A 27,937-nucleotide genomic window follows, 5' to 3' on the forward strand; every position below is an offset into this window, starting at 1 on the left:
GCCCAGGCTCTGGAGTCAGACTGCCTGGAGTCAGTCCCAGTTCTGCAACTTCCTACCTGTGTCACCTTGAGTAAATTAACCTCTTTGTGCCTCAGATTCTTCATCCATAAAATGGGATTGTCATACTTAATGTGCTAATCCAGGCCTGGTAGATTTTATTTATTTATTTTTTGTGAAGGGCCAGTGAGTAAATATTTTAGGCTTTGAGGGCCATCAGATCTCTATTACAGCTACTTACCTATGCTTTATAGCACAGATGCAGCTGCAGACACTATGTAAATGAAGAAGCATTGCTGTATTCCAATAACATTTTATTCATAGATACTGAAATTTGAATCTCGTAGAATTTACATGAGTGACAAACGTTCTTCTAATATTTTTTAATCATTGAGAAGTGGAGGGAGAAAAACCCCATTCTTGGTCACAAGCCCAAACAGGATTTGGCCTGAGGGTCATAGTTTGTCATCCCCAATGCTAAACTCTGTAAGAGCTTAGAACAGCACCCAGTACACTGTTCTTGTGATGACATTGAACACCTACTCTGTGCTTAATACATTAGCTATTATCACGTTGGAGGGCGTGACTATGGGACTGAGTGGGCTGTCTTTCATGGTTGGCTTGTCAATGGAGGAGTGTGTTAGAGGAAGAGCAGTTCGTCAGAACATATTCTTTATGTCTTGGACTACCACTGGAGAGGAGTGTCCAGCAAAGCCCATTAACTAGCTCCTCTCTGCTTGGGAAAGGGGTCCAAGGCACTAGCTTAGCTGCCCAGAACATGGTCCCGCCACCCCTCCCAGAATGAGGGCCTCCTGTCACATCCCCAGGCCTCCCCTGAAGCACGTTTTCTCTCCTACACACTGTGAGGACCTCAGGCCAGGTCCCAGCCTGAGGGCACAGAGGAGACATTGCCCCTGTGTCAGTGACTAAAAACAGTTCATTCACAAACTGTTTCAGTGGGGTTGGAGCTTCCTCCTATCCTAGCACCAGCCAGCACTGTCAGGCCTTCAACCCAAGGTCCTGTCCTTGGACCCCAACCTGACTGGAGGCTTTGGAGCCTTTCTGAAGTTCTGGTCAAGAACTCTATCAGGCACCACTTCCTGGGCCCCGTCTCTCTCTGAGCGCATGGGCTAAGGGTTTGGGCTGCAGGATCTGTCTCATCGAGATGGCTCTGAATGTTGGTGGGCAGGGCCCAGTGGGTCTTCTGCATATGCTCAGGCACCGTCTCGTTGTTCAAAGCAGACTTATAGTCAATGTCTCTGAAAAGGCAGAGTGGGTGCAGAGGGTCACCTCTGTGTGCAGGAGATAGCGTCCAAGTTCTCAGCCCATGGTTGGTGGTCCTGGCTAGATCTCTCTTCCTCATCCTGCCTCAGGACTCAGCTGGTACCTGGGTGTCTGTAAGTTGGTTGGAGAAAGCCCTCTCCAAGCGTAAGGTATTATATCTGGGGGGTGGTGTGCCAGGCACCTGAGCCCCTGGGGCTGGAGGCAAGCTCAAAGCAGAGGTGAAAGTGGGCAGGTCATCGTCTATATCCAGGACTGGGTTATCCTGGCCCTGAAGGCTTGCAGGAGTTTCAGGGCAGGTGGGTGCCTGCCTGTGGGCCCACCACCTTTTGGCTTTCTGCCACTGGTGGCGGGCAATGATAGAGAGAGAGTCAATGAAGAAGACCTCGATAATCTCAATGATGCAGACTACAGAGCAGCTCATCCACAGGCCCAGCTGGCCACCAAAATTGGACAGAAGCATCTCAACCTGTAAGAAAGGCCAAGCCACACCATCAAGACAGACCCACCCTAGTTGGCCTCATGCAGGGACCCCAATCCCCAAGAGAAAACTGGCTTGCCCTGTCCCTGAACAGGTTTGATGGAAAGAGTGGGCAGCCTTCCTGTCCCTCTTCCTCTGCCTGCATTGATCCAAGGCCTGGATCAATGGATCACCATAGGCCCAGTTGGCCTATGGTGTCCCTTCTAGCTCAGTTGAACCCCTGTGATAGGACTCAGCTCCCTGAGGCCTGGCAGATGGGCACCCTCACAGGCCCAGGACAAGTCCCAGGAGGGAGCTACTCACACTGTTGGCAGGGCTTTCCATGATGGATCTCTGGTTCAGGTCTTTGTAGAATATCAAGAGCTTAGCCAAGTCTGTCCTGCAGAAATTCCAACAGGCAGGGCCAATGTGAGTTGGGCGCCTTTGCATTTTACCAGGTGACCAACTCTTCAGCACGGCTACCTCCTTCCTGCCTAGCCTGCAGCACGACCCAGGCTTTGAGCTCCATAGGAATCTCAGACCCTGGACCACAGGGCTCCTTCTGTACCCAGAGCACATCTCCAGCCTGGGCCTGGTTGTTTAGATCATTCATTACTCAAAAACCATTTCCCAACCTCCTGACTAAGTCAGTCCACCCAAGTAGACTCTCATAGCACCCTGTTCTTCATGGAGCTTTGACATTTGTGATTATTTGATTGCAATCTCAGGAGATAGGCAGGTAATGTAAATGAGTGAGGTAGGGTGGGTATAAGGTAATAATGATAATAACTATTATAGCAGCTAATATTTATTGGGCACTTCCTGTGTTGCTAAGCACTATTCCAAGAACCTTGTGTGAATTAACTCATTTAATTCTTACAACCTTATGAAGTAGGCTGCTTTAATCATCCCCATTTTGTAGATGTAGAACTAAGACATGAATCGGTAGGCAATTTGGTCAAGATGACACAGTTTGCCTTGACTGCTGTAACTCAGTTGGTTGGGCATCATCCCATAGAGAGAAATGTTGCCAGTTGGATTCCCAGTCAGGGTACATGCCTGTATTGTGGGTTCAGTATCTGGTCAGGGCCTGTGTGGGAGGAAACTGATCAATGTTTCTTTCTCATGCTGACTTTCTCTCCCTCTCTTTCTCCCTCCCTTCCCTCTAAATAAAAAAATAAATAAATAAATAAATAAATGTGTGTATATATATATATATTTTTTTTTTAAAGTAAAAGCAACACAGCTCATAACTGGCACAGCCAGTGTTCAAACGTACAGAGATCTGACTTCAAAGTCCGTGCTCTTAACTGCTGTACTGAATTGCCTCCTGATAGGACTGTAGCAAGCTGGAAAGTTCAAATGTATTTCAGAAGAGCAGCTATTACTAAGTGCTTTGGTGCTATGCAAGAATGGAGGTTTGCTGTTGCCAGAACCTTTGACTTTCCAAGAAAAGCTGGAAGTTATGGGTTACTTTTATGGAGCTAGATTTAGCCTCAGGAGTCATCAGTTTGCAATGTTTGATTATAAGCGTCTTGGGGGCAGGGGTTGTGTCTGTTCATCATCATTGTACACAGCACTCACAAAGCACCTGGCACAAAATATTTAGTACATGTTGGAGGCCAGATTGGCTCCTGCTGGGCTAGGCCTGGTGCTGGGCACTACTGAGATGGAATGGCCCATAGAGATGTAAGTTCATATGCAAACCCCACCACCTAACCTTTGTTTCCATCTGCTGAGGTCCCCGAAAAGTGGCCTGGCTGATTTTTGCTAAAATCTCCTTGTAAGTGGATTTCAATGTGGAAAATTCAAGTGAAATTAGAAGTGGAGTATTTTTCCAACTAGGTCAAGATGTATCAGGAAGTCATGAAATAAATTTACTGGGCCATGACCCATGCCTTTCACCAAGTGAAATGGAATAGAAAGTATCAGATTGCAACCAAAGAGATATTCAAATTTTTTAGGAACTGATATGAGCACTAATCAGTTCTGAACTGGGCTCTAAGCAATTGGAATGAGCAAAAGTAATTGGTTTGGCTTTACTAGTAGGCACCATCTGAAAACCTGCCCCAGTGCTGTTTCATGAGCCTTACATCTCGGTTACATATTCGATGGGTCACATGGAAAAGTATTTTCATACTGTGCATTGTGGTGAAAGCATTTGAGAGGCCCAAGCCTAGAGCAGGGCCTGGCTCATGATAAAAGCTCAATATATATCTGTTGGGTAAAGGAATGAGTAAATGAAAAGGAGAGGGTCTAGCAATGATGAAGCAAGTGAGGAGGCCGAGGCAGAGGAAACAGGGTGGAGGTCAACTTACTTATTGAGTTTCCCCTTTATTTGCTGGCCTTGGTCCCAGGTGAGAATGCGCAGCAGCCACTTCTGTGACAGAGAAAGAAAGTGGGATCTGGGGAATACCCTTACACTGGCCAGATGCACCCCCAACCTAGGCCTCCCCTCCCTTTTGCCCCCTCCCACCATTACCCACAATGCCAGATGATCCAACCAGGCATCAGGCTCCAGGCTAAGGAGCTCCAGGGGGAAGAGAAGGGAGAAGAACTGACCTCAGAAACCACAGATGGCCACTGCGCCAGGCTGGTGGTCAGTGTCCACTCCTTGAAGCTAAGGGAGGAGGGCATAGAGTGAGTGTGGCTGGCCTAGGCCAGCCTAGTCCTGCTCATTTCATTCCCCCAGAGCACTCACCTGCAGGCTTCCCGGCACTCGGACTGGCAGCCTAGTTGTTCCCGGACAAAAGCCTGGTGCAGTTCATAGTAGCAGTACACTGAGCAACAAGGCAGAAGGCAGCATAAGCATTAGGGCCATAGAGCCCTTCCTGGGGGCCCCCAGTGGTGCCCCCATGGTCTCCTGGTAATTTTTCCTGCTATTCTCTACAAACCCTGCTTCCCAGAAACAAATGCTGCTTTGTGATGTTGCAGTACTTAGGAACATGAGATGAGGGGGTTGGCAGCCCTTGATTTGGGCTCTGTTACTCCTTAGCTGTGTGACTTTGGGCACATTGCTTAACCTTTCTGAGCCTCTATGAAAGAATACTATCTATCAATAGTTCTTGCCACCTGGAGTTGACAGAGGTGCTCAAGCTGTTAGCACAGGCTGGGCTGTAGCACTTGGTCCCTAATTTGAAAGTATCGTTCAAGCCAGGCTGGATGACAGGAGTAAAACTCTGGGTAACATCTCTCTATCAATACTTCCCTCAGAAAAAAGTCCACCGAGGCAGGGGCCTGGGAGCACCTGAGCACAGGCTAGTGCAGGAGCTGAGCTGACCCAGCTGATGGGCTATGCAGGGTTAGGGTGGGTCTCACTCACTCCAGTTGGGGTGCTGCTGGTAGTTACAGTAATTGGCTGCTGGAGGCAGAGGCTGGCTGTACTGGGCACATCCACAGCTTTCCACCATCTTAGTCTGGAAGCATGAGTGGAGGCAGATCTGAAAGAGGAAACCAGTGATTCCCTTAACTCTCTCACACACAGACACCAGGGAGCCCCTGCCCACATGGGCCTCATCCAGAGGGCCAGCCTCCCTCTGACCTTGGAAGACCACATAAATGTGCCCCTCAGGTTACAGTCAATTGGGCCAGGGATGTCCCCTGACTCTAAAGGGGCCAAAGTAGAAAATGCATTGAGAATTTAGACTAATAGAGAAGTGGAGATCAGGCTCAGATGAAGCTGGAGCTGGGATGGCCATTCCCCATCATGCGAGCACCAAGCCAAGAGGTAAATGGAAAATAGGAGCAGATACCAGGAAGCAGAGGGGAACACAGTCCCAGCTTTCCCATCCTCAGGTCCAAGCCCTGTATGCTGGGTCCTTGGAAGTCAAAAGCTACCACAACATTCATGAATCTCAGAGCATAAAAGTTAGTGGCAGGGGTTCTGAAGGAAGGCTACTCAAGTTCAAATGCCACCTCCTAGCTGTGTGACCTCAGGCAAGTTACTGAACCTCTCTGGTGTTTTGGTTTCTTCATCTTTGAGCATGGAATGAATTGAAATATGTAAAGTATGTGTACATGGTAGCCTCTCATTAGATAATATCCAGGAGTGTCTTTCAAATGAGTTGAACTTTTTTACTTTTATTTTTGGTTGTTTGTTTGTTTTTTTTTTGTCTTGAAATCAGTTTGATTGTATTTCTATTTCTCCAAGCAGACATTCTCTAACAGTTTCCTTTCACTTAGTGTCTCCACCACTTCTTAGCTCAGCTCTGATGTAAGCAAGAGGATTTAGCACAGAGAGCTGTCTGGTTCTTTTATAGTGCTGGGATAATTTTTGTTGACTCTACGAGTACCCCCATGGGCAGTAAACTGCAGACTCAGAATGTGAGACAAAGCATAGGAGATGATCACACTCAAGGGTTGAAAACTCAAACATTGATAGGGGCTAATAATGTAGATCATGTACCAGGGCTGGTGCAGACTGTGGAGAACCACAGAACACATGCCTTATCCACACCCACTATTTACCCTGCAGGAATAGAGCCCCAATCTTGTTTTTCAGGAGAAGCTGGGAATTTTTATTTTCTTATGAAATTCCCTGACTTTTAAACAACATCCAGGCCAGAAAAAACAGGTGTGCAGCCTGGAGCTGGTCTTGGGGTTGCCAATTAGCAGCCTCCAATCCAATCCAACCTCTCCTATGGTTGTGGCAGATGGCGCAACTTGCCCAAGGCCACCAGTGAATGAGGGGCACAAGTGGGCCTGGAAGCCAAACTCAAGAGCCCTCGGCCATTGCTTCTCTCAGACTGTCGTCCCTCATTCGCCAAGACCCTTTACAGGAAGTGGGCCTGACTCAGCTGTGCATTGTGTTCCATGCAAACCTCAATGAGTCAATTAAGCTCTGGTTACAGACAGATTGAAGGGAACTGGAACCAGCCAGCATCATTTGTTCTGAGGTGTTTGGATGAACCCCAAGGATTCTCACACAGTTCCTGGTCCCAGACACACCCCAGCTTATATATAACTTTGTCTTCTGGATCCAGCCCACAACCCAGGGCTGGATGTCCCCTCCAGCTCATACCTGGAGGGAGTAGACAGCATTGTAGATGTTCTTGATGGGCACATCACTGCCGTCCTCTGTGCACTGGCTGTAAGGCTCACCCAGCTTGAAGGACTCGGTCTGTAATCACAATAGCACACATTCAGCCCTGCCTCCCACAGGACCCAGATCAGGGAAGGGGTGGGCATTGCTAACAGCCCCTGGGAACTGAAAAGGCATTCACTTAACAACCATTTATTGAGCATCTACTGGGCACTGTGGAATCGACAATGATCTAAGCAGATAAGTTCCCTGTTCTTATGGAACTTACATTCTGGTGGGGTAGGCAGATGGTCAAAAACTCAAGTAAATATGATAGTTTTGGATAGTGATCAATGAGTCTGGGTAGAGAGACTGGAGGGGTTGGAGTGATTAGGGAGGATGTCTCCAAGAAAGGGATACTGGGCCAGACTGGTGTGGCTCAGTTGGTTGGGTGACTTTTACAAAGCAAAGGTCGCTGGTTCAATTCCTGGGTTGTGGGCTTGATCTCTGTTTGGGGTGTGCAAGAGGTGATCCATCAATATTTCTCTTGCACATCAATGTTTCTCTCCCTCTCTTCTCCCCTTTCTAAAAATAAATAAACAAAAATCTGTAAAAAGTGGGAACACATTGGCTCCATATGGAATGGAAGAAAGAGCTGGACGTGCCAAGAAATGGAGGAAGAGGTTTAGGTAGAGGGAGCAGCAAGGGATAGAGACTGCCAAGGTGGCTGGAACATTGATAAAGCAGAGAGAAATTGCTAGAGATGAAGGCAGAGAAGGAGGCCAAGGCCAAATCACGCTGTCTCCTGTGCCACGCTGAGAAACATGGATTGGTTTCAGAATGGTAGTGATCCACTGGGGAATCTTTGGGGAGGAGAAGGAGGGGTTAGAAAAATGAGCAGTGACTGTGTGCTGCATGGGACTTCACCCCAGTAAAGGAACCATTTCCTACCCCTTGTCTTCTGGCTCCAGAAACTAACTTGGGGAAATTTACTTTCTCAGACAGAGCCACGGATGCCCAACAGAGTGAGTGGAAGGATACCCTGATCAGAGGAGGTTAGAACATCATTAGAGTTCCCAAGCCCTATTAAATTATATTTTATTGTGGTTTACTAAATTTGGCTGTAGCTTAATATTTGTCACTGCAAATAAACAATCTAGACAGTCCAACTAAGGGGGAAAAATAATGATATTGTCTCCCAAGGGGGAGCAATAATGTACTATAAATTGTGACCTGGTTATACTTAGGTTCCAGGGTGTGTGTGTGTGCATACAGTTTTTTTTTCCCCTAAGAGTGGGAGTGGGGATAAAGAGAAAATGGGTAACAGATTTGTGGGAGGGAAGAAAATTCTTTTTTGTTTAAAGAGTGCCTGCATACAGAGAAAGATAATTGGAGGGGAAAAGGAACCAAGAATTTTGAGGCAAGAATCTCTTTCTGTTTGTATTGTAATTCATCTGCTAGCCCAACCCAGTAGTCTCCCTCAAGTAATAGCAGGTACCTCAGGAGCAACCTACAGTGTTCATGTAAAAACATTTTGACAGCAGAAGCAAATGAAGGGCAAAGTAGCCAGCTGAAAATACAATGGGGTAGGTCCCCATTGAGAGTAGGTCCCCCTCCTCTCTTTTCCAGGGGACCTACTCCAACAGATCAGATCCTGATCTCAGACAGACAGACAGACAGACAGGCAGACATTCCCTCTGCCCTGTAGTCTTTCCTTCTCATTAACAATAAAGGGTGAGCGTCTTTCCGGGTCAGTACAGAACAAACACACTTACTTCATTCCTCTAATAGCTGGGGAGCAAACAGATTCAGGGCCTCTAGTACATGCCAGGACTGGGCTGGGCACTGGGAATAGAGATGCCCAGCAGTGAGGGCATCTCAATTCAGTGCCACCCTCCAAGCTTCTCCAAGTATCAGCCTCCTTGGGCAGATGTCCTTGGAGCCTCCAAGGCCTATGGAGCTGTGCCAGCTGTCCTGAGAGTCTAGAGTGACAGTTATGAGCTCTGCCCACGTAGGGGGGCATCAAGGTGATAGGGTCTGTCCACTCAGGTAAGCCATATACAGCCAGCAAAGGTGGCTGGGGCTCCTTCCACTTGGAGAACCAATCCAGGGGCCACTTCTAGGAAACCAATTGCGGTGAGATACTATCTTTTGATCTTTATGCTTTTTGGGTGTTCAGTGTTCTTTTACTCTGTAATGATGTTTATTAAATTCAGAGTGCCTGGGTTATTCAGGTTGCTTCAGAAGCAACAGGGCAAATGAACTTTTCAGAGTGGCATAGAGGTTTTTAGCTTCTCAAAGCCTCAGGTGGATGAACTTGGACTGAGAGCACTTTCCCTCTCATCTTCCCTCCCTTTCACTTTCCCTCTTCCCCCCACACACCCCACTGTCAGCTTTCTAGAAGTGCTGCCCTGTGGTTGGGGGGTAGGGGTACATTGTGGCTTGTGTTTTAGGGATAGACACAGAAATGAGACTGGGTGTGTGTGTGTGTGTGAATGGGTTCAAGTTATGTATATATATATAGGTAAGTATGCATGAATGTCTGGGCATACTTGTGTATGTGTAGGAGCATGTGTGTATGTGCACACACAAGTATGTGTAGGTGTTGCTGAATGTGTGTGCACACACTCATATGTGGGAAACAGGACCCATCTTTATCATACTAGGTCCTATGGCTTCCTCCTGGGAACGCTGGGGGAGGAGGCAGCTACACAGGGGTCTTCAGCTCAGGCCTTTAAAGCTATGAGCTGTGCCAGGGAAAAACCAGGTGGCAGCAGGATACCCAAGATGGCATTATGGGTGGTTTGACCCTTTTTTCTTTTGTTCTGCTTTTATATTGCAATAAATTATAAAAGTTATTTGTGTATGATAAAGCTTACACTTTTAATCAATGGAGAAGAAAAGAATTAATATATGAAGTGAGGACTATTAACTATTTGAAGGAAGTAAATTCTATCACCATTTCACCTCCTGAAGAAAAAAATTCTAGTGGGTCCAACTAGGAAATGAAATAATAAAATAACTGGAAGGGAATTCAGCTCAGTATCTGATCTCAAGGAGGGAAAATCTTCCATAACCATGAATATTAACGTAAATGTCTGAGTATGTAAACATTTGATGTTTCTGTATGTGAAAAAGTAGCCTAGAGAAAACTAAAAGGAAAGAACAAACTTGGAGATATTTGCATCACAAATGGAAAATAATTAGTGCTCTTTCTACATATGAAAAAGATCGTGTCTCACTCATAAAGGAGGGAAGATTCCCCAAGGACAAGGAAAAACTTCCCCAGCCCCTCTTTTTTTCTCCACATCCCTTTTCTTTAAAAAAATGTAAATAATAGTCAATATTTAAGGAGCACATGCCAAGCAGTATTCTAAATACTTCACGCAAATCAACTCACTGAATTCTCACCAGCCTATGAAGTAACATTTCTTTCCCATTTTACAGATAAGGTAACTGAGACACAGAGATTAAACAACCAAAGTGCAAAGCTGATGTTTGAACCTCAGCTCTCTGGGTCTGGACTCCGAGCTCTTAATCCATATTGCACATGCACTTGTGAAAAGAAGTGTACACTGAGGTTTACAATGACAGTGAAATTTCCCCCCTCCAGGGCTGGCCCCACACCCTCAGGACAGTTGTCCAATTTTGCCTGCTTCCTGGTCTCCTATGTATGATTCAACCCATTGTATTTGGGTTTCTATTCCACTCCTTCCACTGACAATTTCTCTGGCAAAGAACACTGGTGAACCCTTGGTTGCTAAACCTAGAAAACAACACGTTTTGCCCTTTATCTTGCTTGACCTCTCAATTGCACTTGGCCCTTTGGTTGACACCTTCTTTGAAACTTTGTTCCTATATTTATCTGATGCCAACTCTCAGTTTCTGCTCCTACTTCTCTGTCTCTATTTCACCATTTTATTTCTGTTCACACCTTAAACCGTTGCATTCTCTCTAGGGTCCTGAGCTCAAGTATAGAATGACGCTACCTTACCCACTTTCCTTGGCCCCCACTGATTTTCTCCTGAGCTCTAGGTTCATAGTATCTATTTACTGGACATTTAGGAAGTGGATCCACCATCTTCTCCCCTAAAACTTACCCCTCCTCCTGTATTCCCTAATTCTGAACCTGGCACCACCATCCACCCCACTGTCCAAGTCAGAACCTGAGTATCAATCTAACTTTCCCTGACCCTTCCTTGTTGACCTTGGTTGTCAAACTCTGTTGCTTCCATGATGTAATCTCTCTCAAATCCATTTACTTTGGCTCATTCCCACAGCCATTCCCTCAACTATGTATCATTTCTTTCTAGAATTACTGCAAATGTTCTGCCTCCAATATTTTGATTATAGTCAGCCAAGGTGATTTTTCAAAAGGTTTCACCACTCAGCTTAAAATCCCTTCTGTGACCACTTTGCAACAGCCATGCCATTTGGACTATCCTTCTTTGACAGTGTTTGTCTGACACTTGTCCTTCAAGAACCCATCATCTAGAAAGCCTTCACCATCAGCTTCTGTCTGGGCTTCCAGACATCTATCCAGCTAACAGTACTTACTGAGGATCTACTATCTTCTGAGAACTGTGCCTGGGAACAAAGAAGACAGAGAAGGTTTCTGTTGCCACAGAGCAAAGAACTGCATTGTAAGGGTGTGTTGTATCTTTGAAGGTAGATGTTCTTCTGATGTAGTCATCTCTGAATATACAATGCTCTGGACGAGCAGGCCCTCAGTGAATGAAGGAAATTTTGTTAACTCACTGCTTAACCAACTACTGAGTCTACCAGCTTAACATGCCCATCAGGCAAACAAATAAATGAAACACCAATAAGAAAGGAAGGAAGTCTAGTTTGTTTGGACTTAGTCTTAGTGACTCCCTACTGACCTCCTAGTAATCTTTGTTTTTTTGTTATTGTAAATGCTCATAAATCAGAACTAGAGCTGACTAACCCTGCTCTGTGGCCTTGATTTTGTATATCTCAAATTAGGCATAGCAGAAAACCCACCCATGTCTTTGTTTACCCACGACTGATAAAGAGGATATTTACTTAACAATATGTTGGGTATTTCTAAGCTTGGAGCAGAAAACCAGAGGGATTTCTTGGTTCTTGGATTTTTCCAAGCTCTTGTAACTGCCCCCATCCCCCAAAGTCTGCAGATTCTGTGAGAGGCAGAAGGCAAGGAAAGGGTGAAAGGATAAACTAAGGAAATGCTGCAAATCCAAGGGCCTTCTTCAACATGCAAATAAAACTGCATGGGAAGGGTTGACTTAAGATGTTCAGTGTTCTGATCTAGGGGTTTGATGGTTTGCTGGTGAACAGAAGAATCAATGAGTAGTGCCACACAAAGTCTTTTTGAGCCACAGTTTGAGCAGGTCAGGGCAATCAGCATTCACACAACTAGGATGGTATACAATACTTCCCATCTTAGAATAAACTTACCACATTGGAACTCAGCCTCTAAACAACATGCCTCTTTAGCGCAGCTGGGTTCCAAAAACACCATCCTGATGGCATCTCTTGTCCAGGGTTGCCCTTTAATGGGACACCATGAGGCACTGATGCCACAAATTTCCTCTGGAATACCACCATTTCAGCTCATGATCTCTGCTGTCTCAACTTCAATGTCACTTCCTCAGGAAAGCATTTCTGGAACTCCCCAACACCCCCCCCCCCATTAAAATAAGCCCATGGTCAGGTATCCCCATGGTGTATTCCCATGAATCCTGCCTTTTTCCTTCTTAGTGCTTTTGATGATTATGATTAACCATCTGTGTAATTGTTTGTTGGTTATTAGTTCTTTCTGATGGACCCTAAGTTTCAACAGGACAGGGAAATTGTCTTTGCATTGATGTGGTTCCAATGTCTAGCACATAGGAGGGTTCAGAAAATGTTGGTTGAGTGGATAAATAGTGGATGGATATATTAGCCCCAATGTCCACCATATCACTTTCTAACCTACTATGAAGCCATCAGGTACCTCTGTGCAAAGCCTTTGTGTCATTCTAGCTTTACTTTTGTTTTGGGAAATACACTTTCCTTCTCCTCTCATGTGGAACCATTCAAGTTTTTAAAGCTGAAGTTCCTGGGTTGGCTATCTCTTGGAATAACCACTGGAGTTTGGTAAAAACATGAGTCCTTAGGCTCATCTGTCAGAGATTCTGAAGTAGATCTGAGGCTGGTGATCAACCAGATTTGGAAATCACTGCTCTGGAGGACAGATTTGTGAGGGGTAAAACCTAAGAAGTTTAATTGGGACATTTGGTTGGTATAAAAAAAGATATAAACAGAGAGTCCACAAGGAGAATTTTCCTTCCACAAAAAGGTAAAAACTAATGCCACTGTGGACTGTCAATTAAAATTACAATAGACACCATTTTTTAATTCACAGATTAGCAAAAATTAAAAGTTGGTTAATACCCATGCTGGTGAGAGTGTGGGAAAACAAGTACTTTGATACATTACTGGGGAGAGTGTAGATTGCTTCATAGGCACATACTTTGTGACAAACTTCTAGGAAGCAGTCAGACGAAAACACATCATATCACATCACACTATTACTTTCAGTGTGCCTGAAAAGGACCTAATATCTATCAAGAGGGAATTGCTTAATAATTTATCCACACAATGGAATTTTGGGTCTTTAAGAAGAACGAAGCAGCCCTAACTGGTCTGGCTCAGTGGGTTGGGCACTGTTCCACAAAGCAAAAGCTCACTAGTTTGATTCCCAGTCAGAGCACATGCCTGGGTTGGGGGTTCAGTCTCTGTTTGAGGCAAGTACAAGAGGCAACCAATCAATGTTTCTCTCTCACATCAATGTTTCCTTCCCCCTCTTTCTCCCTCCCTTCTCCTCTCTCTAAAAATAAATAATAAAATCTTTTAAAAAATGAGGCAAGTCTATGTGTTTTGATAAGGAACAAGTGCCAAGCTATAGTCAAGTGAAAAATGGGGTATAGCAGTATTTTTATTTACATAAAAGGAGAAATGCTTATACCTACACACACATACTATTACATCTTTGCCAAGACACAGAAGCAACAGTGAGAAGAAGGAGGGGACTGGAGGAGAGGGGGGGTGGAAGAAAGGTACATCTGCATGGTGCATTCCTTGCTATGATTTGGGTTTTATACTTTGTGTATATACTCCCTTTAAATAAGTTCTTAAGAGTCATTCTGGATTATCTGACTATTGTGCTATATATCTAAAACTAATATAAAGTAATATTGAATGTAAACAGTAATAAAAAAGTAAAAAAGAGTCATTCTATTAGAAAGACCAAGAAAGAAAGAGAATCAGAGTGAGTGAGAGAGTGGGGTACACTAGCATAAAAGACCCAGGCCTGCAAACAAGAAGGACACTTCCTATCATGCTGTTCTGCTCTCATTGGGCACAGCTGACTCAGGGATTGGAATCTGCCACCTAGATGTGCTCCTGTTGACAAGTATGAGTGTTCTGAGCACCTGCTGAGGTCAGAGAAGGTCAAAGACTTCAGGGAAAAGAGGTTCTTGGTAAATGAGGTGAAACTGATGGAAGTGTGATGGGCTAGATAGACCTTTGATTGCCCAGTGACTTTCCACTAGCCTTTAAATAGTGGCTTACGTGCCTCACACACCTCTACATGGCCCAGAAAGAAAGGTGTTAACCTGCTCTGTTTATATTGTTGACAGTTGTATAGTTAGTGTCTGATGCCTCACATCCAGCACAGGTTCTATAAATGCTGGTGTCTGTCTTTGGAACAGGGAGATTCCTTTGATTCTTTCCCTAGATAACATCCTGTTCTTGTTCATCCATACACAAGATACAAAGCCAGCCTTTAGAGTAACTACTGGAACAACCAGTGGGGTAACCATTGGAAAATACAAGACCACGCTGCCTTTTGAAACCAATACTCTTTTCCATAAGCAGCACCTCATTGGTTGTCCTTGAAAAAAAATTGTGCTTCTCGCCAAGTCTACAGAAATCAGAATATTGTCTCACCAGGTGCATCCCTATGGAGGTGGCCATCGCTGTCTCAATCTCTGTGCCCACGTCCTCAATGAAGGGGTATTCATCCTGTCGATGGACAATCACCTTAGCTCCGGTGGAGGACACCAAGAAGGGGTTATATTCCTCTTCATTTATGTACAAGATGACCTGCAACCCTGGGAGGATAAGGTGGTTCATTGTGGTCAAAGGCTGGGAGAACATACCCTGGGACAGCCTATATCTCTCACTGCTTTGGGAACCTCACAATCAAGGCCCAGGCATTCCCACAAGTAAAAGGTAGACCAGGCTGGACTGGAAGCTCTACAAAGGGAGGAGTTGTGCCTGACTTACTCAAAATAGGGCCTCAAAAACAGTGTCAGTCCCACAGTTCTTCTGAGAATAAGGGAACTGTTACTCTGCCCAAGACATGCATCTCCACGTGGTCCTATGAGGTGGGGAGCTCTGCTGAGCACCCTCCAGTGCTGTGGCTGCTGGAACTCTCAGTGAAGAGGTGAAACACTGGTGGTGTATCTGATCACTGGACTAACTTCTTGCCCCTCCTTTGAAAACAGAAGCCCAATCAGGTCACTTCCTTGCCCAAAACTCTCAGTGGCATCCCAATAGGTGAAATGCTGTGGAATAGAATCCATTAGCCCCCATTAGCCCAACTGGCTGTCAAGGCTTTGTTGTCACTGCTCCCCCACCTCTCCCTACTTGGCCCACTCTCCCCTGCCCTGCAGAAGCTCCAAGCACACTGTTCTGTCTGTTTTAAGAACACATCAGGGTCTTATACTTGTTAGTGCCTAGAATACTCTTCTGTGGACCTTGACATGGATCTTCTCATCCTTAAAGAATCCACTTCTGCACTTCCTTATCTGAAACCAAACTCTCATCCTGACCCCAGCGCTTCTCTCTTCAGCATTGCTACTTTGTTTCTGTTATAGCACTCATCAGGATTTATAACTGAAAAAATGTCTATGTGCTTATTCATTCATTTGTCATCTGTCTCTCTTTATTCAAATGAAACTTTTCTGAAAGCAGATATGGTATCTGTCTGGTTCACTGCTGCCTTCCTGGCACCTGAAAGAGGGCCTGGCATACAGTGATACTCAATCAATGTTTGGTAAATGAATGAGTGAATGAACAGGGCCTCTGAGATGAAAGAAGAAAACTTTGAGAGTTATTCTTACTTCTTCAATTTGTAGATAAAGGAACTGAAGCCCAGAGTGGGAAAGTGATTTGTTTAATGTCATCCCTGGAGCAGACCAGGGCTGTGCAAGTCTTTGCTCCCAGTTCCCAGACTACTTCTTCCCACTGAGGTATGTGCCCTGAATTATGCTTTCCTGCAGACTTGGTATGAACCCAGACTGCACAGTAACAAAGGCTAGGGATCTTGTATATCAGTCTTACTCAGTTTGCTTAGGACTTGTCGAGAATTCCTTTTTGGTGATAAGCCTGGCCAGTCTGCTGAGTTCCTGCCTTCCCTATAGACGTAGGTGTGGAGCAGTAGACATAGGAGTATGGGAGGCAGTAATGATACTATTGGTGGTGGTGACAGCATCAGCAGTGGTAGAGAGCTGCCAAGCAGTAATGACAGCAACAACTAGCATTTACTGCATCCCTTATATGTGCTACAAACTGAATTGAGTCTCATTCTCCCAAAATTTATATGCAGAAACCCTAACCCTCAATATGACCATATGTGGAGCTAGGGCCTTTAGGAAGGTAATTAAGGTTAAATGAAATCATGAGGGTAGGCCCTGATCCCATAGCACTGTGTCCTTATAAGAAGAAGAGCCCTGGCTGGTGTAGCTCAGTGGATTGAGTGCGGGCCTGCGAACTAAAGGATTGAGGTTCAGTTCCCAGTCAGGGCACATGCCTGGGTTGCAGGCCAGTTCCCAGCAGGGGACACACAAGAGGCAACCATACATTGATATTTCTCTCCCTCTCTCCTTCCCTTCCCCTCTAAAGATAAATAAATAAAATCTTATTTTAGAAGAAAAAGAGACACGAGAGCAAGCTCTCTCTCTGCATCCCACAGAGGAAAGGCCATGTGAGGATACAGTGAGAAGGTGGCTGACTTGCAAGCCAGAAAGAGGTGTAATATTTTGTCGTGGCAGCCCTAGCAGACTAACCCAGTGTGTATCTGGTCTTATTCTAAGTGCCTGACACATTTCCAGTCTTCTCAATGACCTCCTATCAGAGGTATTATTATTGTCCCCACTCTGTAGATGAGTGCAGTAACATGTCCAGGGTCACACGGTGAGTGAGTGGCATAGCTGGGTTTTGGCTCCAGAATCTGTCATCTTAGCCAAGCTCAAGGTACAGTGTTTGCCTCCCTAATCTCTTATTCAGCATATCTGGGATTAAGTCCATCTGGAAGCTGCCAGCCCAGCACTGGTCACTCCAGCTAAAGCTTAAACTAGAGTGGATTCCCAGGAGAAGAAATCCCAGTCATGTCGATACTGCTCTCTCAAAGGTAGAGAGGAGACATTAAAAAGGGGAAAAGATACCAATAAAGAAGGAACCAACATAGATGTTTATGGAAACACTGCAAAGGGGCACATTCTGTCCCTGGTTTCTGGACAAGTGCAGAGATCCTGCATTTCTGTAAGACTCAAGCACCCCCAATTGTCTTGCTGCCCAGGACCTCCTCAGGGCAGATTTCCTTACCATATTCACTGCCCCCCATGGAGGTGCTGTGGATAGTTTCATTTTCTTTATTGTTGAATGTGTAGCAATTCCCATACATTGGATGGTGGAAAAGTGTGAAGTTCCTGTGGAGGAAGAATATGGCTCAGAAGGGGCTGTACTGGGAATTGCTTGTGCTTTGGAGCAGAAGTCAGAATGGGCAGCGCTAACCACACCAACTATCTTGTGTGAACAACGGATGATCGAGAGGACTCACTTTCCCCAACTCTCCTCGCACGAATGACAAACAAGGCCTCTCATCCAGGTTGACACATTGATGTAGAACTACTCTATGCTGTCTGTTCTCCCTCTTAATCCTCTCACCTCCTTCTCCATCCTAACTTGGTATTTCTTGTACCATATGTCTGCCCTAAATTCCTCCACTCTTGAAGTTCTCAGCCAACACTTGGCATTTTTCCATTCTAATCCCCAGTCCCAGGACATGATCCTCAGAGAAGGAATCACATCATAGACCTTTCTCCCTCCCATCCTCCCTCCATGCTAGATCAGTGGTTCTCGATCATTGGTGTGCATGATGGCAATATACAAGGTTTTATGTACACCATTTACTACTCCGTGTTTATGAGTAATTTAATGGGATTAAGAGTATTTTGACTCTACACCATCTCTACCCCCCTCACTGACACTAGAGCTTAGTTCCTCTGTAAACTGTTTTCCAAAGGGCAGGACCCCTGGGAAGAGCACTATTCTTCAGCAAGACCTACAGCTGAGCTGCAGGTACATGCAAGGGCCCTGGTGCTCAAAGCCACTGATCCTTGGAGCTAAGAGAGCAGCCTTCCTCTCCTGACCTGGCATCACAGGACACCCCATCAAAGAAGCAGGTAACCAGAAGCTCCTCAGCAGAGTAGCTCATGTTGATTTTCTTCTCCAGAGGCACCTGTGCCATGATGTTCATGTAGTGCAGCTTATACCACTCCTGGATGGCATTGACTCCTGAGCTGAAGGTATAGACAGCACAGCTAGACGTGTCATTTGAACACTGTGAATAAAAGGAGACATAAGGCTGAAGCCATTAGCCCGATCACTGGCCTTCAAAAGGACTGTAAGGATGAAGAACTGAGATTCTAGACCAAATACTCAGGGGAACAGAAGGGGTCCCTGGGCAAGGATGGGCTTCTTCTGATCTCTGGGGGCTGAGGGACATTATCCTTAAGCCTTAAGGACCAAAAAGGAGGTCAGTGAAGAAATGACTCCCTATCAGGCAAAAAGCAAAATCACCTTCTTCAGGATTCCCACACAACTGGGCTTCAGCTAATTATTGCTACTGAGTTCTTATAGGACCCTCACCATTTTCTATTGGATCCATAGTCAAATACTCTGACGTGTAGCCCAGACCCTGACACTGCTTCTCTCTGGGATCTTGGGTGAGGCACTGTATGTCCATTACTTCACCAACAAAATATTGATGGAAAATTTCACCCTTTCCCACCTCATACAGTAGTTGGCAAGAGCAGCATTTAAATTATATCATAATGAAGGAGTTCTGGCCAAGATGGAGGCATAGGTAGAAAACCTTTGCTTCCTCACACAGTCAAAAGAAGGATAACAACCAATCTAAACTCAATAAACAACCAGAAGTGCCAGAAAATCAAACAGCATGGAACTCCAATAACCAAGGAATTAAAGGAACAGTCAACCAGCACAACTAGACCAATGGGAACCCACGGTGGACTTGCAGCAAGGGCAGGGCCAGCTGAGAGAAACCATGCAAGGCAGTGGACCTTGAGGGCAGGAGCAAGGCAGCAGACCTTGCAGGCGGGGCTGACTGAATGGGAAACTGAGACTCAGAGTTGACTGTGGACTATGGCAGTTGCTGCAGTGGGAGAAACTCCCAGTCTTACACAAGAGTTTGTGGGAAAGTTGGCTAGAACTGAGCAGGCAAGCTGCATTGTTCCCTCTCTAGTCCCTCCCCCACAGGCAGCTCCACAGCACAGCAAGGAGGGGGTTGCCCTGCCCTGGTGAACACCTAAGGCCCCGCCCCCTTACAACTTAACAGGTGTGACAAGACAAAGAAATGTGTCTCAAATGAAAGAACAGAGCAAAACTTCAGTAAGAGAGCTAAGTGATGAGGAGATAGTCAACCTATCTGATGCAGAATTTAAAGCCCTGGTAATCAAAATGCTCACAGAACTGATTGAGCTTAGTCAAAAAATGAAAAAACAAATGAAAGATACCAAAAATGAAATAAAGCAAAATATTCAGGGAACCAGGTGACAGGAAGGAAATCAGGGCTCAAAGTAATGTTTTGGAACAAAAGTAAGAAATAAACATCAAATCAGAAGAGAATGAAGAAACAAGAATTCAAAAAGAAAATGAAGAGACTTAGGAACATCTGGGACAACCTCAAACATTCTAATATCCGAATTTTGGGGTACCAGAAGGAGAGGAAGAACAACAAGAAATTGAAAACTTCTTTGAACAAATAATGAAGAAAAACTTCCCCAATCTGGCAAAGGAAATAAGAGTTCCAGGAAGTCCAGGAAGCCCGGAGGGTCCCAAAGAAGTTGGACACAAAGAGGAACACACCATGGCACATCATCACTAAGTTACCCAAGATTAAAGATAGAGAATCTTAAAAGCAGCAAGAGGAAAGGAGAAAGTTACCTCAAAAGGGGTGTCCATAAGGCTATCAGCTGATTTCTCAAAAGAAACCTTTCAGGCAAGAAGGGGCTGGAAAGAAGTATTCAAAATCATGAAAGACAAGGACCTACATCCAAGATTACTCTATCCAGCAAAGCTTTCATTTAGAATGGAAGTGCTTCCCAGATAAGGTCAAGTTAAAGGAGTTAATCATCACCAAGCCCTTATTATATGAAATGTTAAAGGTACTTATCTAAGAAAAAGAAGATAAAAAAATGAACAGTAAAATGACAACAAACACAACTATCAACAAATGAATCAAAAAGAAGAGAAAAACAACAAAAACTAAAATTAAGCAAACAATAGAACAGGAACTGAATCAGCAAAATAGACATCACATGGAGGGTTTTCAGTGGGCAGGGGAAGGGGAAGAATTGGGGAGTACAGGGGATAAGAAGTATAATTTGCAGGCATAAAATAGATGGGGGGAGATAAAAAATGGTATAGGAAACAGAGAACTCAAAGAACTTGTATGTGCAACCCATGGACATGAACTAAGGAGGGAGAATGCTGGAGGGTTGGGAGGTGCAGGGCAGAGGGGGTATAAAGGGGAAAAATTGGGAAAACTGTAATAGCATAATCAGTAAAATATACTTAAAATCAATTATATTATGAGAGCCCTGGCTGGTGTAGCTCAGTGGATTGAGCGCCAGCCTGCGAACCATGAGACCGCGGTTCTATTCCCAGTCAGGGCACATGCCTGGGTTGCAGGCCAGTTCCCAGCAGGGGACTCACGAGAGGCAACCATACATTGATAAAACGTCTCTCCTCTCCTTCCCTTCCCTTCTAAAGATAGATAAATAAAAACTTTTAAAAAATCAATTATATTATGAGAGTTTTATGGGGAACTTGTGGCACATCCCAGATGCTCTCATCATGCAGGGCTTAAAAACTCCTATATGACAGACATCAAAGGGTTGATTTTGGTATCAAGAACCTGTGCGTATCTTATGAAAGGACCCAGGAAGAATTTGAAAAGCCTCAGTGATTAAGAGACAGGGCCATTCTTTTCAGGATCTGGGACTGGAGTCACGAGGCCCAATAATCAGCATTCAAGGCTAGACTGTAGAGATGCAGTTCTTGTGCAGTGGTGGCTGGGGCATGGAGAAAAGGATGGTGATGGAGCTCTCCTTCAAGCTCCATCACCATCCTTGTCGAGGAAGGTAATGGAACTAATTTTTGGTGAATGTCTGCTTCTGAACCCCTCAAATCAGACTAAGAAGGAGAAGTGAGAGATTGGGTGAGAGCCCTTCATTAAGGCAAGCAACACTGGGAACATTGGGTGTTTTTGCTGATTATTTATTTTCTTTCTGGTATATGTTCCCCAATTTTGCTTTGATGGAATCTCATTTTCCTCTGTGGATACAGTCTTCTGAGGACTGTCTATCAAGGCCCTTACCCTCTATGAGCCAATAGGTGACCCAGACTTGGCCAATAAGCTGTCCCAAGATGAGATGTAAAACCATCTTTATGGAAGAGTTAACAAGAAGACTAAAATTAATTGAAGCTTATTTAACCCAGCAGCGGTATCTGAAATGAAGTTCCATAATTTCTTGTTACCAAGTTCCTGGATTTTCCCTAATCTCTGTCCTATGAGAGAGCTCCATGAACTGCCGATCCCCTCCCAAGACATTTGCTTTCTGCTTATGATGGCCTGCATCTACTTTAGTTGCCTGTAGCCCATTCACCCTAACTGGGTGAGTTTTCTCCAGTGGGGCCAAGGGGATGATGGCAAAGGAGAAACTTTCCTGGACCCACTATCTCCAGCCCACCCCATGCCCCAAGCCATGAGCACGTATACTTACCAGCTGGAATCCCACCACCTCCTTGGACTCTTGGACATGCATGACATCTGATGCCTTATGAATGATGTTCCCACTGACTCTACGCTTTTGCCCTGTGAGGAAGTCTGTGGCCTTGCTGGTCTCACCCTCACTGAAGGCCATCAGTGGGATCAGGTTGAGGAATTTGGGTTGGGTGCCCTCCCATGCTGAACTCCAGGGCTCAGCCTCTCTGCGTTTCCTATGAGACTCGATCTCTGAGAAGCCATACAGGGTCTTCAAGGCTGCTCTGGTCTCCTGTTCCAAGTCAGCTAGAAGGGGCCTCACGGTGCTGTACCTGCCAAGGTGGGGAAGAAGAGTCAGGGAGAGAGGAAGCACAATGCTGGCACAATGCTGGTACTTCTTCATGCTGTTTTCCATCCACATGTGTCAGCCTTGTGCCCACAGCTCCTGTCCCCTTGGCCAGGGACAACAAGCCTGTTACAATTTGCCCCATTCCATGTGACTGCTAGCTATCTCAAGTAAACAGGGACAGCTCCTGTGTACTTTTGGCTGACTTCCTGTGGCTTTACCTCTGCCACCACTGTCTGCTTGTTCTCGGATGTGTTGATGAGTTTGCCCCGACCAGCATTTCTGGAGTGGTGACTTCAAGTCCCTCCCATAATGCAGCCACTGCTAAATGGGAGTCTACCCATGGAGCAGACTCAAACTCCACCCAGCACAGTTGCCCTTGCCCTTGCCCTCTGATTCTCCTTGAGTCAGTGCTGGGAGGGAAGAGGTGTGACTTACCTTGACAACCCTAAGAACAGAAGAATGATATAGGAGATGACTGACTGAAGCATAATGACACCATCTTTCACAATACCAAATGATCCTTGCCTTCCTTTTAACTCTCCTTTCTCTCTCTCTTCCTTGCTCTGTGCACATGATAGAGCTAGTCTACCTGGGTTCTACTTCCCCATTCTGATTCCATATGTATTATCTTGGACAAGGCATTTAGCTTTTCTGTGTTTCATTTCCCCATCTGTAAAGTGGAGTTATTGGGAAGAGTCAATGACTTTATGTCTACCTATTTAATTAAATGGTCACTATTATTAATTGTATATTTAATTTAATTTTAGTGTTCATTGTATTAGTATTTCACTCTTCTAGCACAACATCAGTTCCATTAGGACAAAGACTGTGTTCAGATTCTTCAGTTTTATGCCACAGATCCTAGCACAGTGTGTGACAATTTGTAGATTATTAGAGAACAAATAATGGACAAAAGGGAGAGAGGGAGGTAGAAAAAAGGAAGAAAGGGGCGGAGTAAGAAAAAAGAAAGACTCTGAGGTGGAGGATGAGTCTTAGACCTCATTTGGATTTTGAGCTTTGCTATCAACTCATTGATGACTGTGGTCCAGCTAGTTCCCTTTGATAGTCTCCCTCCCTTGTTCTTCCCTTTTCTCCACCCTGTACCTGCTATGACAAACTCTGCCAGATTCTGATCTGCCTCACAGACCAGTTTTCAATCATTCTGAGGATACCAGTAACCCATTTAAAACAAGTCCTGTGGCAGATGATAGGGCAATATCAAGGGCTGATTCTGCCCAGAGCCCAATTATTTCAATTAGTGGGGTTGGGTTCACCCAGGTAAGGATTTGGGGCAGTTGAGATGTTTCTGGAAGTCACCTGGGTGCCACTTTTGAGTCATTCTTGAGCTTACATCTCAGAAGCATAAGAGTTTGAGCTTGAAGAATTCAGGAGAAATAGCTAAGCTACACTGTGTGCATGCATGTACACATGTGTGCATATGTGTGTGTCCAGAGTAGGGGCTGGGGGTGATAGCTCATCAGAGGTCTAGCCTCCAAGCAAAACTGATCCTTGCAGTCTCCCCTCTGCCTTCCCTGAGCCAGTCCATCCTCTGAAGATAGTGATAGACTGAAAACTTGGTACAGATTTAGAAGCCGGGAGAGGGAAATTTACTAACATTGGCAATGAATTCAAATCTCTAAAAAGCATGTCTGCAGGCTATAGTATGTCACCTTCAAGGAGGGCCTTGGGCATCCAAAGAGGGCATGGCCCCACACAAAGCCCCTGCTCCTGCCTCTTACTTGTAAGGGTTGATGTTGCAGATGGTTACTGCAGGAAAATCCAGCTTCTGGAAGTGGATTTTGATGGAGACAGAGACGGTGTAGAAGGAGAGAACAAGGAGAGCACATTGCCAGAAAATCAGGGCCACAGCAGTCAACGTGAACAGGATCCAGAGTAGGCGCCGGAGGCGGCCACGGGACACCACAATGCGACGACAGCCATGGGTGTTGGTGTTAAGACAGTACCACCTCATCAGCTCCTTAATGGTAGGCGCCTGAGGCCCTGTCACAGGCAGATTCTTCTTGATTTTGGCTTTGATCTTCTCTCCAGCAGCCATGTTAAGGATGGCACATGGAAGGGCAGGCAGGCTGGAGGGGTAGAGAAGAACAGTATGTGAGCTCACATACCCCAGGCCTGCTGGCATGTCTATGCAGGCCCAGTGCCCATGTGCCCTCAGAGGCCGCCTTGCTTTTTTCCTTTGTGGGCTGGACAGTCCGCATTCTAAGGCCTTGGCCCCTTCTCCAGGATATTTGTTTTTTGGCCACCATAACTGCCAAAGAGCTGCCTCCTCCACTTGTGGCCCCCAGGCCCAACGTGTGGAGGCTGGAGGTTTAACCCGTGAATGACGGGACAGGTTTGAAGAACCTTTCACCAGGTGCTTCAGGCAGGGGCCCTCTGGTCGGCTGGACCAGCACCTTATAGAATGGTAATTCTAGTATTAACCCCTGTGCCTTGTCACTTCTAGGAGGGCAGCAGTCCTAGCTCGTCCTGCCCCCTGGTGCCCAGCTTAGGGTCTGGCACAGTGCAAGCATCTTGCAATTGATTCTGACAGATAAAAATCTGCCAAGAGAATTTCCTGACAGCCACCTTAGATCATGTTCAGTACTTCCCCACCCTATCTTCCCAGCCCTTTGGCTGTTTTACTGAAAGTAGAGTTTCTGTTTCATTTCTGCCTAATTTCTTCTCTTTACAGTCAAGGTCTTAGTGTTTCTAGGGCACATAATATAACAACAGCCTACACCTACTGGTCACTTAATATTTACCAGGGGCTGTGCCATAGTTCCTTGATTCTAAGATAGAATACACTTTGATTTAATAAGAGCTTTGTTTGGGAGAGAGTGTTGGAAAGCAAATTACCACATTCATCAGTGCACATCATGCATCTCAATTATGGAAAGTTTACAACATGAAGTGACATTCTTTTTAGAAATGAATTTATATATGTGTATGTATCTAGGGCCATCTCATGATTATAATACATAGGTCTCATAAATATACACAGTTTATATATATATATATATATATATATATACACACACACATACATAATCTCTATATATTTCATTACAAGTTTTAACAACCCAACAAGGTAGAGTCAGGGATAATATTATTATCTCTATGTTACATACAAGGAAAAGGAGCTCAGAGAAGTGGAGTAACTTGCATAGATCACACAACTTGTCAAGTGAAGGAGCTGGATTAGAACAGTGATATATGCCTGTGAAGGCCGAGATTGTGCTGGGTGTTGTGCCCACCCAAGGTAGTGAATTAGCTGTTCCTGGGACTAAAGTGGGAAGGAAAGAGAGGAGATTTTGAGCTATTTGATTTCCAAAAGCTGGACAGATAATGTGACCACTTTCTACTGGTATGGAGGAGGAGGATATATGGAAATTCTGTCCTATGCCTACATTGATGACAGAAGCAAATGAATACATACTCTAGGATATATAGGGTAGTCCCCATGCTACCCACAGGCCTGCATCTTGGACAAGGACCTTAGTTTTCTCCATTAAGTTCTTCAGGCAGGATTCTGGACTAAGGTTATTTTTTCTTCCCCACAAACCCAAGGAATACTGTCTGAAAATGGGAGCTAGGGCAAAGTTGGGAGGCTTTCGCACTTACGATGCTCGTGGGTTTCAGGGTTATGATGTGAAGGAATTAGAGTGCCGGGGTAGAGGTGAGAGGTCCAGAGCAGCCGACCACTCTGAAACCTCCACAGATACACGTAATCCTGCTGACAGGAAAAAAACAGTCTCTGATCCTCAAAATTATGCTAGTAGCCTCTTGGCAAGAGGAATATAATTTATTTTGTCATTTAAAATATTGCCCATCTCTACCTCCTCTCTCATTATAATCCAAAGGCAAAAAGTTAGTAAGAGTTCATTTTAAAAACATAGTTACAGGTTCAATGTCCTGCCACATAAAATATTTCTCTTCTATGAATGTTCAACAGAAACTGATTCTGAAAGCTGTCCCCAACACTCCTTCTTCTCACTGAAGACAACTCCTGGGATCCCCTCATTAGCCTCCTCCGCAGAACTGACCTTGGGTCCAATGGAGCTCCTGTCAATATCAGTGAAACTTCAGAGGAAAGAAAGAAACCCACCTTGCCCGTCAAAAAACAGATAGATGTTTGCACAAATAATATCTCAACTTCAAAGCAGAGCAAATTTGTAGTTACTATTAAGTTGTACTGCTTGATTAAATAGGACACTTTTGTGGGAGAATTTGCACCTGACACAACACTCACTCTTCTAAGCACGTTACAGATATTAACACATTTAATTTCCACAACAGTCCTCTGAAGCAGGTAACATGGTTATCCCCATTACATAAATAAAACCAACACTGACAGGTTAAGTAGCTCACCCAAGGTCACCCTAGAGAGTGGCTGAGCTGGGATTTGAACCCCAGAGTCCTCTAGTAACACTACTACGATGATGATGATGACTACTACTATCGGAAGCAATAATAGCATTGGTCATTTATTGATCCCTTACTCTTCCCCTAGGCATTCTACTCAGCTCTTTTTACACATTACATTCTTGAATCTTCACTCTAATTATATAAGGTACTACTACTATCCCCGTTTCACAGAAGAGGAAACTGAGGTGCAGAAAGGTTAGGTAACTTGTCCCAGGTCACACGGTTAGAAAGGATCCTTTAAAATTCCAGGGTCCTGGCTCAAGATGGACTCTCGCCCACCCCTTACCTCGACTATCTGCTATACCAGTGAGGGAATTCGACCAGCAGGGGACGAATACCAGCACGGAACCCCAGCTCCTCCAAGGGGACTGTGCAAGCTCTGGTGCCCAACCAGAGCAGAGCCCTCAGGTGTTGTCCTGAAGCCAATGGACAGCCTGGCTTGAAGCGGTCGGAGAGAATCTTAACCACCCGCGTCAAGTGTTTGCTTCTTTCTGCAACTGCAGTCACCCCACAGAAAACACTCCAGAGGGTAAAAGGAGTAAACACGGTCAAGTCTGCGCCTCTAACCTGGGCTGGGAAGGGGTTTGCGCAGGTGCTGGGCAGAGAGGCAGGTGCAATGCCAGATCCCGGTCCCAGTTTCTGACGAGCTCAGAAACCCCTCTCGCCAGCTGTGCGCTTCTGGCCACGGCATGGGCAGACGCCAGGGAGCTAGAACCGAAATGTCTTGTGATGGTGCCCCAGCAACCCGGCTACCTGGAGGCATCCCCGAACTGAGGCGCTCACAGCTACCCAGAGCGTGGGAGTCGTCCGGGAAGCCAAGGGATCCCGTGGCCACTCAGGCGCCTGAATACCCCGAGCTGGTGCTGCCTGACCCTACTGGACTCACCTCACTCGTTTCCGAAGGCTCAGGGGCTAGAGGGTGAGAGACCGTGTCACACTCAGTTCTGCTCCGGGCACAGCACGAGCATCTCTGGGCAGCTGTGGCCACCGGCTCCTAAGTGGCCCGCCTGGCCCCGCCCCCAGGTTCACCCGCGGGCCTGCCCCTACCTGCCCTGCTCAGGTGTATTTCCCAGGCGGCCAAAGCAGTTCTGCTGCCAGGAGCCCGCCAAGATGCGGCAGAGTTTCCTGCCACCCTGCGGCCACTCTGCGCCCTGACGCGTCCTGCGTGCATCTTTCGGTGGCAAAGTGCAGTGCCTGCTGCCACCCGGAGGCCACCTTGCATCCTGCATTCCGCTGGGTCTGTGCGGCACTGTCTTCAAGTTTCTCTCAGCGCCTCCTGCCGCCCTGGTACTTTCCAAAGCCGGT

General features: G+C 45.6%; 1 protein-coding gene across 2 annotated transcripts; it reads right to left on the reverse strand.

The window, feature by feature from the left end:
- Nucleotides 1–294: 294 nt before the first annotated feature.
- SCNN1G (sodium channel epithelial 1 subunit gamma) lies at nucleotides 295–27,634 on the reverse strand. Of its 2 annotated transcripts, XM_037070651.1 has the most exons (14): nucleotides 27,519–27,634; nucleotides 25,829–25,937; nucleotides 23,947–24,294; nucleotides 21,878–22,190; nucleotides 18,221–18,411; nucleotides 17,394–17,497; nucleotides 14,733–14,896; nucleotides 6,759–6,857; nucleotides 5,061–5,178; nucleotides 4,440–4,518; nucleotides 4,301–4,358; nucleotides 4,057–4,118; nucleotides 2,063–2,138; nucleotides 295–1,747 (listed from the first exon to the last, which is right to left on the reverse strand). In XM_037070651.1, the coding sequence occupies exons 3-14, from the start codon at nucleotides 24,261–24,263 to the stop codon at nucleotides 1,367–1,369; spliced, it is 1,962 nt and encodes a 653-aa protein (XP_036926546.1). In that variant the 5' UTR covers nucleotides 24,264–24,294; nucleotides 25,829–25,937; nucleotides 27,519–27,634; the 3' UTR covers nucleotides 295–1,366. The 2 variants fall into 2 exon arrangements, with proteins under 2 accessions (XP_036926546.1, XP_036926545.1); XM_037070650.1 differs by lacking the exon at nucleotides 25,829–25,937 and having other exon boundaries at nucleotides 27,519–27,606.
- Between the last annotated feature and the right edge of the window lie 303 nt (nucleotides 27,635–27,937).

Source organism: Sturnira hondurensis, unplaced genomic scaffold (genome assembly GCF_014824575.4).
Source record: "Sturnira hondurensis isolate 20B ecotype Veracruz unplaced genomic scaffold, ASM1482457v3 Scaffold0018877, whole genome shotgun sequence".
Classification (NCBI taxonomy): Eukaryota; Metazoa; Chordata; class Mammalia; order Chiroptera; family Phyllostomidae; genus Sturnira; species Sturnira hondurensis.